This window comes from Vairimorpha ceranae (assembly GCF_000988165.1).
Source record: "Vairimorpha ceranae strain PA08 1199 chromosome Unknown NODE_40, whole genome shotgun sequence".
Classification (NCBI taxonomy): domain Eukaryota; kingdom Fungi; phylum Microsporidia; family Nosematidae; genus Vairimorpha; species Vairimorpha ceranae.
Window position 1 is genome coordinate 395 of NW_020169335.1, and position 19,991 is coordinate 20,385.

Here is a 19,991-nt window from a genome sequence, read left to right on the forward strand (position 1 = left end):
TTTGGTATGACAAAGCTTTACTATATGTGGATACAGAAAGTCTTGTATTACTCCAAAAAAAGTATTTACATAATTTTATATATTTATATATTTTTATATTTATTTGTTTTTGTTGACAGATTTAAGTTCAAATTTTTATTTGTAAATTCATTTTTTCATTATTAATATCTTTCAAAATTTCCTTGTTGATCAAATAATCAAATCAGGTATCTATTATTTACCTTTTTAATGAAAAATTAAATTGTTTTTTATTCTTTATTTAGATTAAGTTTCCATTTATAGAAAATGTACACGTAGCTATAACAAAAAATTTAAAACAAATAAAGCATTTTAACAAAGAAAATAATGCAAATTTTAATTTGTATAATTCTAGATTTTTGATTTATTTAAAATTCTTAATGTGCTTAAATTTAAACCGCTCATGGATCATAATTTATTAACAAGTGAAAAAAGTAGGTATAATTGTAATTCTCGTCGAAATTATGACAATAAGAAAAACAAAGAAGAAATAGAAAAGAAGGTTTTAGATTTTGACAATAGATTCAAAACGAAAATAAATGATATTTGTAATAAAGAAAATGTAGTTAAAAAGCCCACGCTAGTAGAAAACAAAAAATTAAAAAACAATATTGTAAATTCTGATAGTTTTAAGAGAATTTTGAAGAAAGTTATGTTTTTTAGTTTAATTTTTGTTTTTATTGAAGTTTTATATTTAAGTGCGTTTTAAGAATAAAATATCAATTAAATTCTTAATTAAAAGTATATATATTATATTAAAAAAGTGTCTTTTTAAGTTAATAGTTTATTTACCTTGTGTTTTCTTTAATATGATATTTATATCCATTGCGTAAAGATATACTTTTATTGTTTAATGAAAAATTTGTTAGTTTCATGGAATTAATTGTTCAATTTTTTATTTGTTAGTAATTTCATATTTCTCAGATGGATCAATTTATTGGGCCGTTTCTTCTTGTTTAATCAATGTATCATGTATATGTTATATTTTTATTATGTCTTATAATAACTAAGCTTCTTGGAGTCTTACCAAACAATTCAGGCTTATTGTATGTCTGATATGGATGTTTAGTTTAATACAAGGTTCTTCCAGCTTGTTTAACCTTGTGAATACAAAATCTTTTGTCATCTCATATAAATTTTAACAGTAAAAAATTTTTGCTTCTAATTAAAAAATATAAATCCTTTAATGGTTGTTGATAGAAGCAATACATAAGAGGATTATGATCAACTTATCAGAGTAAAATATTTTGTAGCACAGAACGCAATTTTTTTAGTATTCAAAAAATATTATATAATAGTAAAATTATTTGTGTAAATACAATATAAAGAAAAAATGTCGAAATGCAAAATTAAAACAATTGAAAAATGTTAAAAATTATGTTACAATAATGTATATGTTTTTATTAAGCTTTTACATTCTTAGCCCTAATGATACAACACCAAATACTTGCTTTATAATTTAATATAAAATTTGAAAAGAAAAACAATTAACGAACAATATTAAGAGATACATATTTTTTAATTTGTAATATAATATTAAAATGTAAATACATTAATTACAATTCAGTATTTTCCCAATTAAATTCTTGACAAACACTATTTAAATAAATTTTACGGGGGAAATTCATTCAAAAGGGCATGTTTTTTAATGACCTTCAAAAATAAATTTTTTAAACCTTATCTTTAAATAACAAAATCAAAAAACAAAATAATTAATCAAATTTTTTATCAGAAATAGTATTCTAAAGCAATATCTAAGAGTTTATTTTGATTTTCATTACGTATTAACACAAATCTAAATTAATATAATCGAATATAAGACGAAGCTTTACACCTGTAAGGTACATTCCCTCTCAAACCTGTCCAATTTTTCTTAATAGTGTTTGTATGTATAAGTAAGTTGTTTGCAGTATTTACAAACTTTTTCAAATGATTCACAGTCATATGTTTTGTAAAATATTTTTCCAAATCACTATAACTTTTCCAACAATTCCAATAAATTATTTTATCAACTTTAATATATCTAAAAATAATATTTTGCAGTTTCAACTTATTGCGCAATCTGACAGGCGTTACAAAAATCTTTCTGATAACTCGATCTACTGCACCAAAATACCCTCGCTTCCTCAACTCTTCAACTTTTGTTATATTTCCTTTTCTCGAATTTACTTTCGTCTTTTCAACAAAATTATTATTTCCTCCAAGAAACAATGTGCCTATATATTTAATGAAATTCTCGCCTTATCACATTTGTTTAAAATAACAGATAATTTCTGTTTTGAAATACCACTAATAACACATATTAAATTTAATAATACATTATTTGAAAACAAATTTAAACCCTTTATATAACTCAAAACAGAATTTTTTGTAAACGAAAAAATTGTATTTTTTTAAATACTATATCTAAATTTACGCGGCTTATTTTAGCATATAACTTTATTATTTGCACTTAATTTAATTTATTGGTTTCATTTAAGGCAATCTTTTGCTATAATGAAGTCTCTAAATCGATTCAATATTTCATTGTATTCCTTCTCTGTATGCAGATTCACAAAAATTAAGATAAAAAATTTATTTTTGAAGGTCATTAAAAAACATGTTCTTTTGGAGGAATATAACCAATTTTACGATATATAATATAAAAAATTAAATGTGAAATAATAAATTGTTACAACATACACTTTGTATAATAATTTATAAAATTTTTTTAAGATAATCTATGTAAGAGTTTTGCTGACATAAAAAAAATATTTGATACCCTGAAATAATAACAAGACATATTCATAAAATATTTACAACATATATTAGTATTCATGAGATGTTATTAAGACATATTTATAAAATATTTACAACATACATTTAATACTTATGAAATACTAACAAGAAAATTTTATAAAATATTTACAACATATATTTAATACTTATGAAATGTTATTAAGACATGTTCATAAAATATTTACAACACATATTTATAAAACATTTACAATATATATTTAATACCCATGAAGCATACAAAAGATGATTTAAAAAAGTACATTGTATTATTAGAAAGACTAGAAGTTTTGTATAACATGTATAATGATGTAGATAAATATCCTAAATACAGAAGTAGAATACTTAAAAAATATATTAAAAAAGAATACAAAAAAATTTCAAAAAGTAAAAAATTACGAAAAGTTAAGGATTTACAATATTTTTTAAATAAGTCGGATCTAATATACAATCTTGATTTTAAAGAACATTTTAAAACTATAAATAACGAATTTGATTTACTTAAGTTTTACGATAAAATACTACTTTTTTTTAAAAAAAAATATAAATCTGTGTTTGAGCTTGTAACTGAAACAACTTTGAATAAAAATGTATTCTGTGTAGATTGTAAACGAGAACTAAAAGGTACAATGATTAAATACCACGTTCAAGGGAAAAAACACAATAAAAATAAGAAATCGGGAAGATTTTTAAATTTAATAGGTAACAAAGAACAATTAAAAAAAAGTGCGCTTTTTATTGTTGATAAGATTAATAAAGAAAAGGGGTGTGGTGATGTTTAATTCTCATTTAAAAGTGTATTAAAAATTATTTTTGTAAGTCAAAAATATTTTTAGTTAAATTTTATGTTTTATTATTAAAGAATAAGTTTAATCCAAGATGATTTTTAAAAAAGCATTGCTACCTTTTCCACTTTTACTAAATGTTAAATTTCTAACAAGAAAAACTCAATTAATCAATTGTACATACATTTAATTCGAATAAAACTTGCAAGCTTATTTTGTAACTATTCTACTATTAATAGTTTATTTAAACTATTTTATAAACAAGTTTTTATATTTCAATTTGTATAATAACCTCCAATTTCGTTTAACATTAAAAAGGTACCCCTCTATGGAGAATTTTGAGAACAGTAATGTGTTTCTTTCTGATTTAAAAGAAAAAAATGATGAAAATAGTCGTAAATTAGTAGATTTTTACAAAAAACATTTCAATGTCTAATAAATCCAAATTTATTTACATTTTCTTTTTCTAACATTTAAATTGTTATAAATGTGTCTATGATGCTTTATATCATCTGCCCAAAATTTTATATAAAAAGGCGTAGAAAGGCATCCAAAAAGATGCCATACTGCATGAGAGTCTAATAAATATTTGTAAGGAGGTATATCTTGTATTTCTATGTACCCTGCTAGAGAAAATAAAAAGGTAAAAAATACAATATTTCTTACATATTCATAACTTTTATAATGTGCATAAATGAAAAAATGAAAAAGGAAGGTAAGTGTGATAATTATCACACAACTTATTTTATTATAAACATAATCAAATTCATTACTCATTCTTGATATATGATAAATAAAATAACATATAAAAATACTTCTTATAGTAAATCGATATTTACATTCAAATTTATAAATTAACATCAACCGCATAAATGACATATATAAACCAAACAGAAGAACAAGAATAGCAAAATAATAATCCATATTCCTTGTAAGTACATTTTCATGAATATGAAAAAGTGTACTAGAAATAAAAGCCATATTTGAAATGTGACATTGGAGTTTAAAAAGATCTTTCATTTTTATAAATTGTATTTGTGGTCTTAAAAATAGGTTAAATGAATATTGGTTGATTATAAAATTACTGAATGAAAATACTACTGAAAAAAACTCTGTCATTCCTAGAACAGGACAAAATCCCCATCTTCCATTTCTTTTAATATTTTCTAGGCTTAATTGTTTAAGACAAATATAATGGCACATATTTCCGATTTTTTCATCTACAGACCTCCGGAATATAAAATCTAAGATGTTTATAGTTATAATTTTGCCTAAATCATCAGTACATTTTTCTGTACATTTGTAGTAAACCATGGGTATCTATAAATTTGTTTATTAAAACAAAACATCAAACAAAATGAACTTTATTTTGTAAAAAATTATCATTGATTTTTGATATTTAATTTTATATTGGTGATAAAATTAACAATTTATTGTTTGTAGAAAATTAATATATTTTAAAATGCAAAAGATTGTTTTAAAATATGCACATTTTATTAAACATTGTTTGCAGAAAATTTATATATTTAAAATGTAAAAGATCGTTTTTAAATTTGCACATTTATTTTTTTCTAAAAAAGGGTTAGTTTAAAAATATTTTTTTTCGCATAAAAGTAAATGGTATTTATTGTAAATGCATGAAAATATAAAATTAACTTAGATTGATTGACATTTTATTATTGTAATTAAGTTTATAGTATTACATTCTCACAATCATTTTCATTCCTATTTTTATCCTTACTTCCGATCAACATTCATTCTTATTTTTATTTTTGCTAGTTAATAGTTATAGATTAATATTTTAATGTTTGAAAAACTTAATATGTCAAGATAAAATTTCCTTAAATTTTTTATAAAAATATTTTACCCTGCATAAATGGATGAGGCAGATTTATTAATCAAAGAATTAAGAATTGATAATGAGACACTTTTGTCAACTGAATACAATCCACTTCCTCAGGTATTTCAAAATAAAAAGTCTAATTCAAATTATAGAAATATTTACCACAGAGTAGAAAAGATTATGGAGAGTATTATAAACATTACTTACAAAGGGTTTTCTGATAGTGTTCTTTCTTATATGGAAGTTTATAATCTAAATTTAAAAAATGTTACACTTTTATCAGAAATTAAATCTCGCATTGACGAAATTACTAGAACTACCTTTGATATCGAAAATATAAGAAATATTTTTTCTACTACAGAATATTTAAAAATCAAATGTGATATTACAGAATCTTTAAAAGATCTTAATGACACATTAGAAGAATATTATAATTGTACAGATTTAACGGAAAAATGTTATAAAATTTTAAAAGCTAAAAGGATTATTAAAGATAATAATTTAATTAAAATAGAAGGTATAGAATTACTTAGAAATGATATTTTATTAGAAATAGAGAAATTTATGATAAAAGTTTACAGTAAATTACAAGAATATATTTTTAGGGATGAGATTCAATATAAGGAATTATTACGAATTGTAAACGTTATGAATAAATTTGATGATTTTGACAGATACTTAAATAAAAATTATACTAAATATTTAGTATTAGATAATATAACAGATACAAATTATATAGACAATATTAAGAGTATTAATACATATTTTAATAAGATACTTACAATATATTTTAAACTTAATAAAAATAAAGATAAGAAAGATATTGAATATGATAATACTATATTATTATTAGAAGATTATAAATTTATTAAAATAGATTATATTACAAATACACTAGTATTTTATAAATATATAAAAGATAATACTAATTTTAATGCTTTATATAATAGAATAAGAGATATTTATAATACTAATAAAGTAAATTATTACTTAGTTAATACTTTATTATTAATTAATAAAAAGTATAAAATAGATAAATATAAAAAATTAACAGATAAATATATTAAAAAGTTATCAAATGATTTAGAAGATGAAGTGTTATATTTATTTGATATTTTTTATAGAGAGAATAATTTTACTAATGATTTTTATATAAATAAAATTATAAAGGTAATAAAACAGAATATGGATTTAATAGATTTAAGAAAAGATATTTTATCTAAAATTATAAAAAAAATAAATAAATATATTAAAAATAATATAAGTGGAAGCATTAGTGAAGATTTCATTGTAAAAGTTAAGTTATTAGATGAGATATTGGGGGAATATACAGATGAATGTATTGAAATATAAAATGAATCATAAGGGGATGTATAATAATATAAGGATGTGTGAAATATAAAAGAGTGCAAAAAAGAATTTTAAAAAATAACGTGTGAAAAAATATTTAAGATAATGTGAAGTAAATACATAATAATGCAAAAAAATAGATTGAAATACAAAAGAATGCGTAAAAAAATAAATAAAAATCGGGTGAAATACAAAATAATGCAAAGAAAATTAAAAAATACCGTGTGAAAAAATATTTAAAATAATGCAAAAAAATAGTGTGAAGCAAATGTTTTTAACGTTAAGATAATAACATACAACTAAACAATTTCCTCTAGCTATTTAACATCGACTTCAAAAATCATTAATTTTTAAATAAATTTTTTATCAATTTTACTGTTTTTTTTTACCCCTTAAATGGCAGTAATTGATAAATCAGATTCTGTAGACGAAAACAAATTACAAATGTTCCACGACTGGGAAGATTACTCTCTCAATGAGGAATTAGTTAGGGGTATTTATAACATGGGCTTTGAAAAACCAAGTCATATTCAAAAAGTAGCTATTAAGCCCATTATAGATGGTAGAGACATTAGAGCACAAGCTCAAAGTGGTACAGGAAAGACAGGTGCCTTTGCTATTGGTGCTCTACAATGCGTAGATAAAAATTCATATTTTACTCAAGTGCTAGTAATAGCCAATACTAGGGAGATAGCAGCACAGAATTCTGACAGATTTAAACAATTCTCTATGTACATGAATATTAATATTTGTCTTTTAAGTGGTGGATCTCATGTTTCTCAAGATATTAAAAATCTTAGATGTTCTCCACACGTAGTGGTTGGTACACCAGGAAGGGTAGATCAGATGATACAAGAAGGACATCTTAAGACTGATAAAATAAAACTTTTTATAATTGATGAGGCAGATGAAATGTTACAAGCAGGTTTTCAAGAGCAGGTTAAGGCTATTTTTAAGAGTCTTAATAGAAAAGAAGTACAAATTGCTATGTTTAGTGCGACGTACGAAGAGGAAGAGTTAAGGGTTAGTGAAGAAGTTCTTAAAGATCCAGTGATTATTGATTTAAGACAGGATAATCAAACATTAGCAGGTATACAACAATTTTATATTAATTTAGGGCCTGATAATTCACCAAGAAGAGATGATTACTCAGTAAAATGTGCTACTTTGATAGATTTACTTAAAAATTATTCTTTTGGTCAGACGATTATTTTTGTAACTTCTAAAGTTAAAGCAGCTTACGTTTATTCCAGTTTGAAAGAATGTGATATTCCTTGTGAACTTATTAGTTCAGATCTTACTCAGTCTGAAAGAGAGGATGTATTAAACAGATTTAGATCTGGAAGTAATAGAATTCTTATTTCTAGTGGATTACTTAGCAGAGGAGTAGATATTCAAAATTTAAGTGTAGTGTTTTGTTTAGATGTACCACCCGAGCATAAGAAGAGTACTTATATTCATAGGATTGGAAGATCTGGTAGGTATGGAAAGAAAGGGTTTGCTATTAATATTCTAAGTGATCATGAATTTATTAATTTAACTAAAATTGAGAAATTTTACAATACTAAGATATTACAACTTACTAATAATCATTTAGAACAGTTTAGATTAAAAAATAATTAGGAATAAATAATATTTATTATATACATTACTTTTTATTGTAGAAATTTATATTAAATATTATGCATTTAAAAATATATTAAAGTATTATGCATTGAAATATAAAAATATTATGCTTTTAAAATATATTTTATATATTTAAAAATGTTAGATATATTAAAATATTATACATTTAAAATATGTTTTATATATATTAAGCATAAAAAATTATATTAAAATATTATGCATTGAAATATATTCAAATTTTTGCATCTAAAATATGTTTTATATATTTTATGCTTTTAAAAATATATTTTATGCTTTTAAAAATATATTTTATGCATTTAAAATTCTTTTTTAAATCAAAATGTCATTTATTTTAATTTAAAACAAGATCATAAATGTAACCCTTATTTGATAAATTTATTAATATTTTGTTGTACGCTTAATTAATAATTTAATATTTTCTCAGTTTACTAAAATGTTAATGATTGACTTTAAGGGGAATTTTTAAACCAATCAATAATTTACAGAAAAATATAAATGTGCATAAATAAACCCCAAACAAAAATGAAGAAATTTAGATTAATTAATAACAGAGAGAATAAATTTCCATCTAATGTTATTTGTAATATGAAATACAGATGGTATTCAATTATTTTCTGGGTTTTATACAACCAGTTCGAATTTTTCTTTAACACGTATTTTTTTATGATTTCGATTACACAGTGCATAGAAAAGTTTGCTATTAGTTCTCCTCTAACATCTTTAGGACCTTGGCTTTTAGTATATTTTATTTCCTTATTTAAGGAATCATATGATGATTATAAAAGAAATGAAAGGGATTATAATATTAATAACCAGCTATACACAGTGTACAGGAATAAAACTTTTAAAAGAATAAAAAGTAAAAATATAAAAGTAGGAGATTTTATAATTTTAGAAAAAGATCAGAGAGTTCCTGCTGATGTTGTACTTTTAAAGGCATCTGATACAACAGGACAGCTTTTTATACGTACAGACCAATTAGATGGTGAAACAGACTGGAAATTACGATCTGCAGTTCCACTCACACAAAATACATCTTTTAATGTTATTAAAGATATTTTTATACTGGCAGAAGAACCTAATAAAGAAATTTATAACTTTAATGGGATAATAAGTTTAGATGAAATAGATACACAGGATGTTACATTAGAACAACCAACAAATAGTAAATATTTTGATTTTTATAAATATTTTCCGCATAAAAAAGAAGAAGAAGAATTAGCAGATAGTGAAATTTATGATTTTTTATTAAAAACTTCTGAAGTTAGTTTGAGTGTTGATACAGAGAATACAGTTGTACATAGAGATTTAGTATTGCCAACTGATCAAGATGTTAATGATAAATATAATGACAAATTTAATTACAATGATGAACATTATGACAAATTAAATGTAGATTACAACAGAAATTACAATAACGAACATTATGACAATGATGAATTTAATTACAAAAATTCGGAAATTGATCCTCTTTCTAATAAAAAATCATTTATAGAAAATAATAACAAAGAAGGACTCTCTCTAGAAAATATGTTATGGATGAATACTGTAGTCGCTACATGTTCAGCCTTGTGCTGTGTAGTTTATACAGGAAATGATACACGTTCTATGATAAATACTTCTAAACCAAGAAATAAGATAGGTACATTTGATTTAGAACTTAACACATACAGTAAATTTTTAGGAATTTCTAGTGCATTTTTTGCAGCTGTCTTTACTTACATGCGAGGATTTACATCAAATGGTCCAGTAGCTTTTATTAGATTTTTAGTATTATTCTCTTCAATTATACCTATATCACTAAAAGTTACTATAGACATGGCAAGATATGTATATTCTTATTACATAGTCAATGATAATAAAATTCCGAATACTATTGTACGTAATTCTTCTATTCCTGAAGAATTAGGAAGAATATCTTATTTTTTAACTGATAAGACTGGAACTTTAACTAAAAATGAAATGGAAATGAAAAAAGTGCATTTAGGAACATCTGCATTTACACAAGATTTAAATGAAGAAATTTTTAAAAGTCTAGCAAAATATTGCAGTAAAAAGGATGAACAAAATAGTATTTTTAATAGAAATAAAAAAGATATAAATAATAAATTATTTGAATTGGTAGAGGCATTATGTCTCTGTCATAATGTTACTCCTGTGATAGATAATAAAAACGTGACATATCAGGCATCAAGTCCTGATGAAGTTGCTATAGTAAAATGGACTGAATTAGTAGGAATGAAATTATATAAAAGAGATAAAAATACAATAACAATACTAGATTCTCTAAATGATGAACAAGTGTATGAAATATTAGAAATATTTCCATTTACTAGTGAAACAAAAAGAATGGGAATTTTAGTTAAGAAAAGAGCTCCTTCATCAGAAATATTATTTTTTATGAAAGGAGCAGATATTGTTATGACTAAAATTATACAACCTACTGATTGGGTAGAAGAAGAAACAGAAAATATGGCTAGAGATGGATTAAGAACACTTGTCATTGCAAAGAAGATTATAAGTGAAGAACAATATATACATTTTCAAAATGAATATAATAAAGCAAAGAGTAGTATTTATAATAAAAATGATAATTTAATAAATGTTATGAGGATTTTAGAATCAGATATGACTATGTTAGGTTTAACTGGTGTAGAAGATAAATTACAAGATCGTGTTAAAATTTCACTAGAAAATCTTAGAAATGCGGGAATAAAAGTGTGGATGCTTACGGGAGATAAAATTGAAACAGCAATTTCTATCGCCGCATCATCTAAAATTTTTGATAAAACGACAGAATACAAAATTTTAAAAGAGTCAGATCTTGATTTACTTTCTAGAGATGCATTTAAAAGATTAGATGCAATAGTAATAGATGGAAATATGCTGTCTTTAATAATGGGAAGATGTTTTAGTGAATTTATAGAAGCGTGTATGGATCTAAAATCCCTCGTTGGATGCCGATTTAGTCCCACACAAAAGGCTCTTGTTGCGAGAGCATTAAGAAGTCAATCTAATAAAATAGTCTGTTGTATTGGAGATGGTGGTAATGATGTTTCTATGATTACTGAAGCGAATATTGGTGTTGGGATTGTAGGAAAAGAGGGAAATCAAGCATCTCTTGCTGCTGATTTTTCTATTGAAAAATTTTGTTATGTTATGGATTTATTTTTCTGGCATGGACGTAATTCTTACAGAAATAGTGCATCACTAGCATATCTTGTAATCCATCGTGGTACAATATTATCAGTTTTACAAGGTTTATTCTGTGCTCTTATAAATTTTATACCTATAAATATATATCATGGTGTTGTACTTGTAGCTTTTATATCCTGTTATACCTTCCTTCCCATTTTTAGTACAGTGTTTTCTTTAGATGTGTCAAGAGAAGTGGCAGACATGTTTCCTGAACTTTATAAAGAGTTAGTAGATAGACCTCTTCTTTCTATAGGAGATTTTACTGTATGGAATTTTATGTCTTTTTACCAAGGTGCTATTATTATGTTATTTATGATTTATAGTTTTAAAAGAGAGTTATTTTCTATTAGTACACTTACTTTTACTAGTCTTATTATTAATGAAATATTAATGGTATATTTTACTACACCAAGGATTAGTAAACATACAGTGATGGCATGTATATTATCTCTTTTCTTATATTTTATGTCATTTGTACTCTTTAGAAATTTATTTTACATAAACATAGACTTCTCTACTTTTTTTGTAAAAGTAGTGATTTCTAATGTGGCTGCAATAATTCCGAAGATATTAACTAAATTACTAAAATATTGGAAACCGAGTACAACAAGTAAATTAGAAAGTAAAGTATAAGAAATAATTAAATAATGATTATAGGAATTTATTGGAAAGTGGTGTATAAAAAATAATTGGGAAGCTTTAAAAAAATAATTTGAAAATCTAAAAGAGTTAGTAAGAAATAATTGGAAAATAGTTAGAAAGAGATAATTGGAAAATCTAAAAGAGTTAGTAAAAAATAATTGGAAAATCTAAAAGAGTTAGTAAAAAATAGTTATGAAAAATAGTTAGAAAGAGATTATAAAAAATAATTAGAGTATTAATATAGAAATATTTAATAAAATGTTAATATAGAAATATTTAATTAAATGTTAATAGTCCCTCTAGGCACTAAAATATAATTAACATTACAAATATTAACACACTGTTCGTCTAAATGTTCCATTACAGTGTCATTGTCTACGTGTACAGCATCTAGCGCTATAATTTGGTTATTTATTTTTAAACCACAAGTGTCATCTTCAAAGACAATAAAAGACATGCTTTCCGAATTAAAAGGAATATTTAGTATTAAGTTATCCGTAGGATTATATTTATAAATATGTTTTTTATATTGTAATTGTAAAGGAGAAAATTTACCTTTAAATATTTGTGTATCTTGTATAACAGGAATATCTTCTTCTTTGACTTCTTCTAGTACTTGTGTTGGTGCTTTGGGTTCAAATATCATTTTCTTTACTGCTTTCTTTTTCTTATTCATTTATGTGGGTAAAATTTACATATAAAAATAATATTATTATTAAATGTTATATTTTCTTATTATTAATGTTATTTATTTTTTACGTATAAAAATAATATTTTATTAAATTCAATTCTCAATATAACATTTAATAAATTCTATCAATTTATTTTATTAAAAATATGTTATACTTTTTCATCAAATAAAATATAAAATAATCAATAACATCGTAAATGTATAAAAAATATTTCTTTAAATTGTTTTAAAAAATAAATTTATTTATAATATCTCCATTTCTTTTCCACTACATATTTGTTTACAAATATCATGCTTGTTATTCTTACAAAATTCTAATATTTCTATATCTATTATATCTGGATAATTATCATACACAACTTTAAGTAGTTCTAAATGTGATAACTTTGTATCTTCTTTTATCATTTTATGCAAATAATTTAGTATTGATGTAAGATCAAATTTTCTTTTTTTAATTAAAATAAATTTTAGTAAAATAGGTGTACAGAAATCATTTCTTTGTATAATAATATCTACAATGTCTTCTAAATGATTAAGTTTCGAGTGTACGAATGCAGCGCCAAGTATCCGTGCTTCTTTAGATGTAAAATTTTCTTTAAGTAAATTGTATAAATCTTTTGTACGCAATAAATTTAAAAGACTTTTCCATTCGTTGAGTGGTAATTTTTTATGTTTATTTAGTGTAGTTCTGTATTTTTCCCACGGTGAAGTGTTTGAGATCTTTTTAAGATTTTCTATTATTTCTTTTACAACAGAGTCATTTACTGTCATTAAAGGGGAATTTTAAAAATTATTTGTAAAAATTTACATTGTTGTATGTTAAAATTTACATTGTTGTATGTTAAAGTTTATTATTGTTGTATGTTAAAATTTATTATTGTTGTATGTTGAAATTTATTATTGTTGTATGTTAAAGTTTATTATTGTTGTATGTTGAAATTTACATTGTTGTATGTTGAAATTTATTATTGTTGTATGTTGAAATTTATTATTGTTGTATGTTGAAATTTATTATTGTTGTATGTTAAAGTTTATTATTGTTGTATGTTGAAATTTATTATTGTTGTATGTTAAAATTTATTATTGTATATTTGCTACTAGAAATCTTAAAAATGAATATTTTAAAAAATCTACTAGATATTTATCTAGACATTTAAAAATAAATATTTCTAAAAGATATTTATAAGCTACTAGACATTTAAAAAAATATCCCTATTTTTATGAATTCAAGTATTTTATTACAAACAGATAATGAAAAAGAAATAAAATTAGACACCATTTGTAAAATTAAGTGTATTAAACATTTATTTACTATAGAATTTAATTATCTTTATATTGTCACTGATAAAATAAGGAAATATAAATTAAGTAATAATACTTTATTATTAGAATTAGATATTAAAAATAAGGTAGATTTTATTTCTGTAATTAATAACGAAATTTACTGTTCTGGGGATGGCCGCCTTACAAAAAATATGTCAGAGAATATTTTATTGGAAGATACAGTACTAGGACTTAGTAAAGTAAAGGATATGCTTGGAATTCAATATTCTAGTAGGCTAGTTTTATATGACAAAAATTTAATAAAAAAAGAAGAATACAAATGTTCTACATATTTTTATGATGAAGGGTTACTTATTCTTGCATATAAGAATCTTTTACAAATTAAATGTAATTCTGTTCTAGAAGTTTATTTAGAAGAAGATATTACTTGTGTGACAGCTGATGTTTTATTTACAAAGGTGTTGTGTGGTACAATAAGTGGTAAAATATATCAAATAAATATGGATGGATCACTAAATAAAGTATTAGATTACCACCAATCAAGTGTTAAAAGTATTAAATTGAGTGTTTGTAATAAATACATTTATTCTGTGGATATTAACGGTGAATTATTGGTGTGGGACAGCGTTGTAATTGATAGGGCGATGATAGGAGACATAAAAAATATAGAAATTTATTTATAAAATATTATATATTTACTTAATTTAGGATGTGTGTATGTTTTTTACACTATTAATTTCTTTTACTTTACTGTTTCACATTTATTTTTTATTCTTGTTTTTTATTTTAACCTTTTCTGTATTTTAAAGTTCTACATTTTAACGTTTTCTGTATTTTAAAGTTCTACATTTTAACCTTTTCTATATTTTAAAAGTTCTATTTTAACCTTTTCTGTATTTTAAAGTTCTACATTTTAACGTTTTGCTGTATTTTTTATTCTTGTTTTATATTTTTAACATTTCTGCTAATCTGTATGTTAAATATATAACAAATCATAATTATCAGATAATTAATATTCTTACATTTGTTTTAAATAAACCCATGTTTTCTAATAACCATACTATTAGTAATAACATCCCGTTTTATATTTTCAATCTTTTTGCTTTTTCTTTACTTTTCTGTTTCTTTTTACCTTTCTTTATAAACAAGTTCTAAAAACACATATACAATTTTTATAAAAATCTTTTTAATGCCCTTTTATGAACGATCCAGAATATAAATTTAAACTTATAATCATCGGAGAAAGTAATGTTGGTAAAACTGCACTACTAAGAAAATATAAAACAGACGAGTTTCATGAATCATTACTGTCTACGATTGGCATCGACACTGTATCAAAAAAAATATTTGTAAATAAAAAACCCGTTTTACTTAACATTTGGGATACCGCAGGACAGGAAAGGTTTTTTAGTATCACAAAATCATATTATAGAAATGCTGATGGGATATTTTTAGTGTTTGATTTGTCGGTGGAAAACACCCTTAAAAGTGTAAATCGGTGGTACAAAAATGTAATAAGTGAGACAGGTGATGTACCAATATTTCTTATAGGAAATAAAAGAGATCTAATAGATGATATTAATCATGAAATTATAAAAAGTAAATTGCCTGTAAATATGAAATATTACTCTACTAGTGCTAAATACGGATTAAATGTAAGTAAAATATTTGAAGAGATGAGTAAAGTTTTATTAAAAAACGTGAAAAAAAAACAGGGCAGTGGTAGTGAAAAAATAACTTTAAAAAAGAAAAAAAAGAAATCGTGTTGTTAAAATTTTATAAATTTATTGATGTGTTGTTAAAACTTTATAAATTTATTAATTAAATTTGGTTTTTTGTTAATTAAATTTACTTATTTATTAATTAAATTAAGTTATTTATTAATTAAATTTACTTATTTGTTAATTAAATTTAGTTATTTATTAATATATTATTTTTTGTTAATATATTGGTTAATGTAGTGATAGTAATTTTTTATTGGAAAGACGTGCTACAAAAAATCTTTAAATCTTTTGATATGCTAATCTATTTATTACTAGCACAATCTAAAAAAATTATTATTACACCGTACAACGATTATGAGAATCACTTAGTGATCGTAGATAATTTAGTAAGAATGTCATATGAATACACCGATAATGACGAATTCTACGTCGGTCAAGAAATGACTACAATTAGTCAAGGAGGTAAAAATATTTGTGGAAAATTAAGCGATCCAGGGGTAGTGACTTGTACACACCAAGATAAACGAATGCGCTTTAAATTTGTACGTTTTAATAATTACGAAAATATTATTTCTGACGACGATTTATGCTTGACATTACATAGGTACGATAATCTAAGGAGTGGAAATTTTTTAAATTTGTCGCATTGTGATGGATCTGAAAAGCAGAAATTTATGCACTGGCGGGTAGTAAATACCAATGAAGAACAACTTGATGGAACTTATATACCAAGAAATCAAAATTAAAAGTAATTTTTAAAAAAACTCATTTCTAAAAAAGTTGGCTTAATAAACACACCAAAAATATTTATTACTTATTAAATAAATTATTTTATTAATTGTCAATAATGAATCTCAAAGCCTATATAAAATGAATGGCGTAGGGATAGTCCCTAAAAAAAGGGACGGAAATGACTAATAAATTCGCAAGAAGCAAAATAAAAATAATTTTGAATTTTTTTTACACATGTGTATATTGAATTGAAAAACTTAGAAGATGAGGAAATCATAATTTTTTTGTGGTGCAGATTATACCATCAACGCTGCAGAGTAGCACAAAAGGGGAAATTTTAAATAACATGTAGAAAATTTGTAAATATACGCTTTCAAGCAAATTAAGATCTAAAAAACGAGCGTATTGTTTTCAAAACTTTTTAAAAAATAAATTTATAATGCTACAGCATAATTCAATGACCAAACGGGGCGTGATAGACTTTTTTTATACTTCAAATATTTACATATGGTATAATACGTGCATTAATTCATTCTATTATTAATTAATGTTTAGTTTGTTAGGCATGGAGAAAGCAAGCCATTCATACCCTAATTGCGTCAATAATAGTGTAATTTTTTAGGGAACGTTATAAAGAAGATCTAATTAATTTCGATTGATATTTGTTGCCCAAATAATGGCCATAAGTGGTTATTTGTATTGGTTTCTTTATTAAAAATACTGTTAGACTTTTTTGTTTGAAAAGAATGTTTTAGCTGTTAGTCATGCGTTTAGTGGCGTGTTCAGAACTTTTTGACCTCATTAACGTTTTATACAGACAATAGTAGCGAATTTTGCAATATGGGTGTATCAAATATATGGGGTGAATTTAACATTAAGGATGTTAAAGGTAAATTACGATACCTATTGATCCAATGTCAGGTAGAGTGATGCAATAAACCATCAAATACATTATAGGTCTACTTTGCGTACAAACGGTATGAAGGGTATATGGACTGAAATTAGAGAACTTATTACATATTCTTAGGCATTTGACTACTTTACAGACACTGATGGCTCTAATTTTTGGCAGATAAATTTGTAGAGGGCCAACAAATTGTATCGTTTTTTAATAGATGAAATATGAATTTAGACCATAGAGACGTAGGCAGTACAAAACCACTGCCAATTTTAGATGAAAAATAAATTTACCTAATATCTAGCTGGACATAATAACCTCTAACGAACAAAATAAAATTAATCCAAAGAGTTGCAGAAAGAATGATAAGAAGGAGCAGGTGGCGATTTGATTGTTTTGATTTTAAAATTGGCAACGTAAAATAACAAGACCAAGTCTTGATACCAATTTATCAACAAGGTGTAGATCCTTTTATGAGCATCTTGATACTTCAGTATAATAATGCCGGATATTATTCAGGCCAATTAAGTAAAACTTAAGGGAGAAGATAATTCTTATAATACATTAAAAAATTTAATAAATATATCTTATTTAGTATTTTTTATATTTTTAAAAATTACCATGGTTAATGATATAATATATTGCTGTTTTATTTAATTAATTTGTTAATTCTTTATTCTCGGAATTCATTGTCTGCAAAAAAAATAATCAAGTTATATTTAAGGTAAACATTGTGTTTCGGCTAAGAACTTATGGCTGAGCGCTATTTATAAAGTTGAGGAATTATAGATTATTAATATTTAACAACAAAATAGGTTCATTAAAAATACCATTTTAAACAAAATTACTTTATTAAACGTTAATCACAATTAAGCAAATTAGCAAAGTTGGTAATATCCTTTGAATCTCGAAAATTGTCTTCTTGTCCACGGTACAAATCCCAAATTAGCTTAGTTAATTAAAAAGATATTTCCGATTCGCTAAGATTAGAAACTTAAAAATTTAGTATTTAGGTTTTAGGCAAATCTTATAAGATTCTATATAAAATAAAATTATCAGTTGCTATAGCAGTCAACCGAAATGGCCAGTGACATGGAGATGCCATATGTTAAAAAAGCAGATATTTTTTGACATTTACACTCAGAGATCCAAGATATTTTTCGATTTAACGCTCGGAAATACAAGATATTTTTAACAATTATACTTTGAGATGTAAAATATATTTCGATTTAACGCTCGGAAATACAAACCAGGAAGCTAATTTACTAAAAATAATTATTGTACGTGAATATTCTTTATCACTAGAAAACAATATTTAAAACATTTAATTATTTCTGTATAAACATCCCTTACTGTTATTGCTTCTCCTGTAATACATATATATCCATTAATTCCTACACAACACTTAAAATTATATTTTTTCCCTATTTTATACAAAAAATCGTCAACATATAGCATTTGACACATCCACACTTTAATTTTAAATACATACCCGTCAAGTTTACCGAATCCTTCGCCAACACACGATAAAATGGGCTCTGCGCCTGATTCAATAATTCTACAAAGAAGCCAATCATCTTTTTTTATATCAGGCTTGTTACGTTTACTGGCATTAGTAAAACTAAGTACTGGTAGAATGCCTATATATGTATCTAAATCTAGTTTATAATAATCTGCACAGCTGTAGATAACTCTACCTATTACAATATCATCTATATAAGGGAAATATCTACTGGTTTTTGATATAACAAAAAGATGGTTTTGTACTCTACACAGTGTGCCATAAACATATGATTTAATTTTATTATCTTCTTTGTACAATCCTAAAGAATAAGAGCATTTTTCTTTTAGTTCATCGCCAGGGGCTACTGTACGAATTTTCGTGAATCTCATTTTAAAAAATGGGGTGATACACAAAATATATTGTAGTTTTGTACAAAAGGTACGTTTATTTGCGCTTTTTGATTGTAAAATAAATTTATTAGTACAAGATCCTTTTACAAATGTTTTCTAAACATTGACTCCTTAAGATACAAAATAAATTTAAAAAAAGTGCTTGATGGTAAGTAAAATGATGTATAAATTATTTTAGCAACTAAATGCTTTTGCAATTTTTTTCAAAAAATAAGGAAACTTTAAAAGGCGCGTAATGGAAACAAAATGGTGTATTAGGCTATTCTGGGAATTGAATATTTTTTACAAAATTTTTAAAGAATATATTTACATTGTGATGATCGTGGCTATCAAATTATAACCAAGGAAAATTCTTATTGACTACTAAAAATATATTAAAATTATTTAATTAATGAAAAGGGGGTGGAAAAGCTAAACAAAATTTACAGCGACAATGAGAGTTTTTTTATGTATAAATAATAAAATTATTTTTGTAACAAAATTTAAAAAT

At 23.9% G+C, this 19,991-nt stretch overlaps 13 protein-coding genes and 1 pseudogene across 13 annotated transcripts; 9 read left to right on the forward strand and 5 right to left on the reverse strand.

The window, feature by feature from the left end:
* Nucleotides 1–421: 421 nt before the first annotated feature.
* Nucleotides 422–727, forward strand: AAJ76_40000816 (hypothetical protein; the record flags this gene model as incomplete). The annotated part of the gene is made up of 1 exon (XM_024475481.1): nt 422–727. One exon carries the CDS (start codon nt 422–424, stop codon nt 725–727), a length of 306 nt encoding a protein of 101 aa, XP_024330619.1.
* Nucleotides 728–1,818: 1,091 nt separating this feature from the next.
* On the reverse strand, nt 1,819–1,962 carry AAJ76_400002356 (hypothetical protein; the record flags this gene model as incomplete). The annotated part of the gene is made up of 1 exon (XM_024475464.1): nt 1,819–1,962. One exon carries the CDS (start codon nt 1,960–1,962, stop codon nt 1,819–1,821), a length of 144 nt encoding a protein of 47 aa, XP_024330620.1.
* Nucleotides 1,963–2,370, forward strand: AAJ76_400002357 (hypothetical protein; the record flags this gene model as incomplete). Its single annotated transcript, XM_024475465.1, has 1 exon — nt 1,963–2,370. One exon carries the CDS (start codon nt 1,963–1,965, stop codon nt 2,368–2,370), a length of 408 nt encoding a protein of 135 aa, XP_024330621.1.
* A 653-nt stretch (nt 2,371–3,023) lies between these two features.
* On the forward strand, nt 3,024–3,575 carry AAJ76_400003418 (hypothetical protein; the record flags this gene model as incomplete). Its single annotated transcript, XM_024475475.1, has 1 exon — nt 3,024–3,575. The coding sequence occupies one exon, from the start codon at nt 3,024–3,026 to the stop codon at nt 3,573–3,575; it is 552 nt and encodes a 183-aa protein (XP_024330622.1).
* A 450-nt stretch (nt 3,576–4,025) lies between these two features.
* AAJ76_400005286 (mn2+ homeostasis protein) lies at nt 4,026–4,892 on the reverse strand (the record flags this gene model as incomplete). The annotated part of the gene is made up of 1 exon (XM_024475478.1): nt 4,026–4,892. The coding sequence occupies one exon, from the start codon at nt 4,890–4,892 to the stop codon at nt 4,026–4,028; it is 867 nt and encodes a 288-aa protein (XP_024330623.1).
* A 562-nt stretch (nt 4,893–5,454) lies between these two features.
* Nucleotides 5,455–6,774, forward strand: AAJ76_400005849 (hypothetical protein; the record flags this gene model as incomplete). The annotated part of the gene is made up of 1 exon (XM_024475479.1): nt 5,455–6,774. The coding sequence occupies one exon, from the start codon at nt 5,455–5,457 to the stop codon at nt 6,772–6,774; it is 1,320 nt and encodes a 439-aa protein (XP_024330624.1).
* Nucleotides 6,775–7,167: 393 nt separating this feature from the next.
* AAJ76_400007562 (eukaryotic translation initiation factor 4a) lies at nt 7,168–8,394 on the forward strand (the record flags this gene model as incomplete). Its single annotated transcript, XM_024475480.1, has 1 exon — nt 7,168–8,394. The coding sequence occupies one exon, from the start codon at nt 7,168–7,170 to the stop codon at nt 8,392–8,394; it is 1,227 nt and encodes a 408-aa protein (XP_024330625.1).
* A 546-nt stretch (nt 8,395–8,940) lies between these two features.
* Nucleotides 8,941–12,249, forward strand: AAJ76_400009335 (phospholipid-transporting atpase; the record flags this gene model as incomplete). The annotated part of the gene is made up of 1 exon (XM_024475482.1): nt 8,941–12,249. The coding sequence occupies one exon, from the start codon at nt 8,941–8,943 to the stop codon at nt 12,247–12,249; it is 3,309 nt and encodes a 1,102-aa protein (XP_024330626.1).
* A 289-nt stretch (nt 12,250–12,538) lies between these two features.
* On the reverse strand, nt 12,539–12,934 carry AAJ76_4000013328 (hypothetical protein; the record flags this gene model as incomplete). The annotated part of the gene is made up of 1 exon (XM_024475456.1): nt 12,539–12,934. One exon carries the CDS (start codon nt 12,932–12,934, stop codon nt 12,539–12,541), a length of 396 nt encoding a protein of 131 aa, XP_024330627.1.
* Nucleotides 12,935–13,192: 258 nt separating this feature from the next.
* On the reverse strand, nt 13,193–13,720 carry AAJ76_4000014114 (hypothetical protein; the record flags this gene model as incomplete). The annotated part of the gene is made up of 1 exon (XM_024475457.1): nt 13,193–13,720. The coding sequence occupies one exon, from the start codon at nt 13,718–13,720 to the stop codon at nt 13,193–13,195; it is 528 nt and encodes a 175-aa protein (XP_024330628.1).
* Nucleotides 13,721–14,805: 1,085 nt separating this feature from the next.
* Nucleotides 14,806–15,383, forward strand: AAJ76_4000015200 (hypothetical protein; annotated as a pseudogene).
* Nucleotides 15,384–15,432: 49 nt separating this feature from the next.
* Nucleotides 15,433–16,005, forward strand: AAJ76_4000015827 (rab gtpase; the record flags this gene model as incomplete). Its single annotated transcript, XM_024475458.1, has 1 exon — nt 15,433–16,005. The coding sequence occupies one exon, from the start codon at nt 15,433–15,435 to the stop codon at nt 16,003–16,005; it is 573 nt and encodes a 190-aa protein (XP_024330629.1).
* Nucleotides 16,006–16,349: 344 nt separating this feature from the next.
* Nucleotides 16,350–16,703, forward strand: AAJ76_4000016744 (hypothetical protein; the record flags this gene model as incomplete). Its single annotated transcript, XM_024475459.1, has 1 exon — nt 16,350–16,703. The coding sequence occupies one exon, from the start codon at nt 16,350–16,352 to the stop codon at nt 16,701–16,703; it is 354 nt and encodes a 117-aa protein (XP_024330630.1).
* A 2,159-nt stretch (nt 16,704–18,862) lies between these two features.
* Nucleotides 18,863–19,480, reverse strand: AAJ76_4000019874 (exosome complex exonuclease rrp40; the record flags this gene model as incomplete). Its single annotated transcript, XM_024475460.1, has 1 exon — nt 18,863–19,480. One exon carries the CDS (start codon nt 19,478–19,480, stop codon nt 18,863–18,865), a length of 618 nt encoding a protein of 205 aa, XP_024330631.1.
* Between the last annotated feature and the right edge of the window lie 511 nt (nt 19,481–19,991).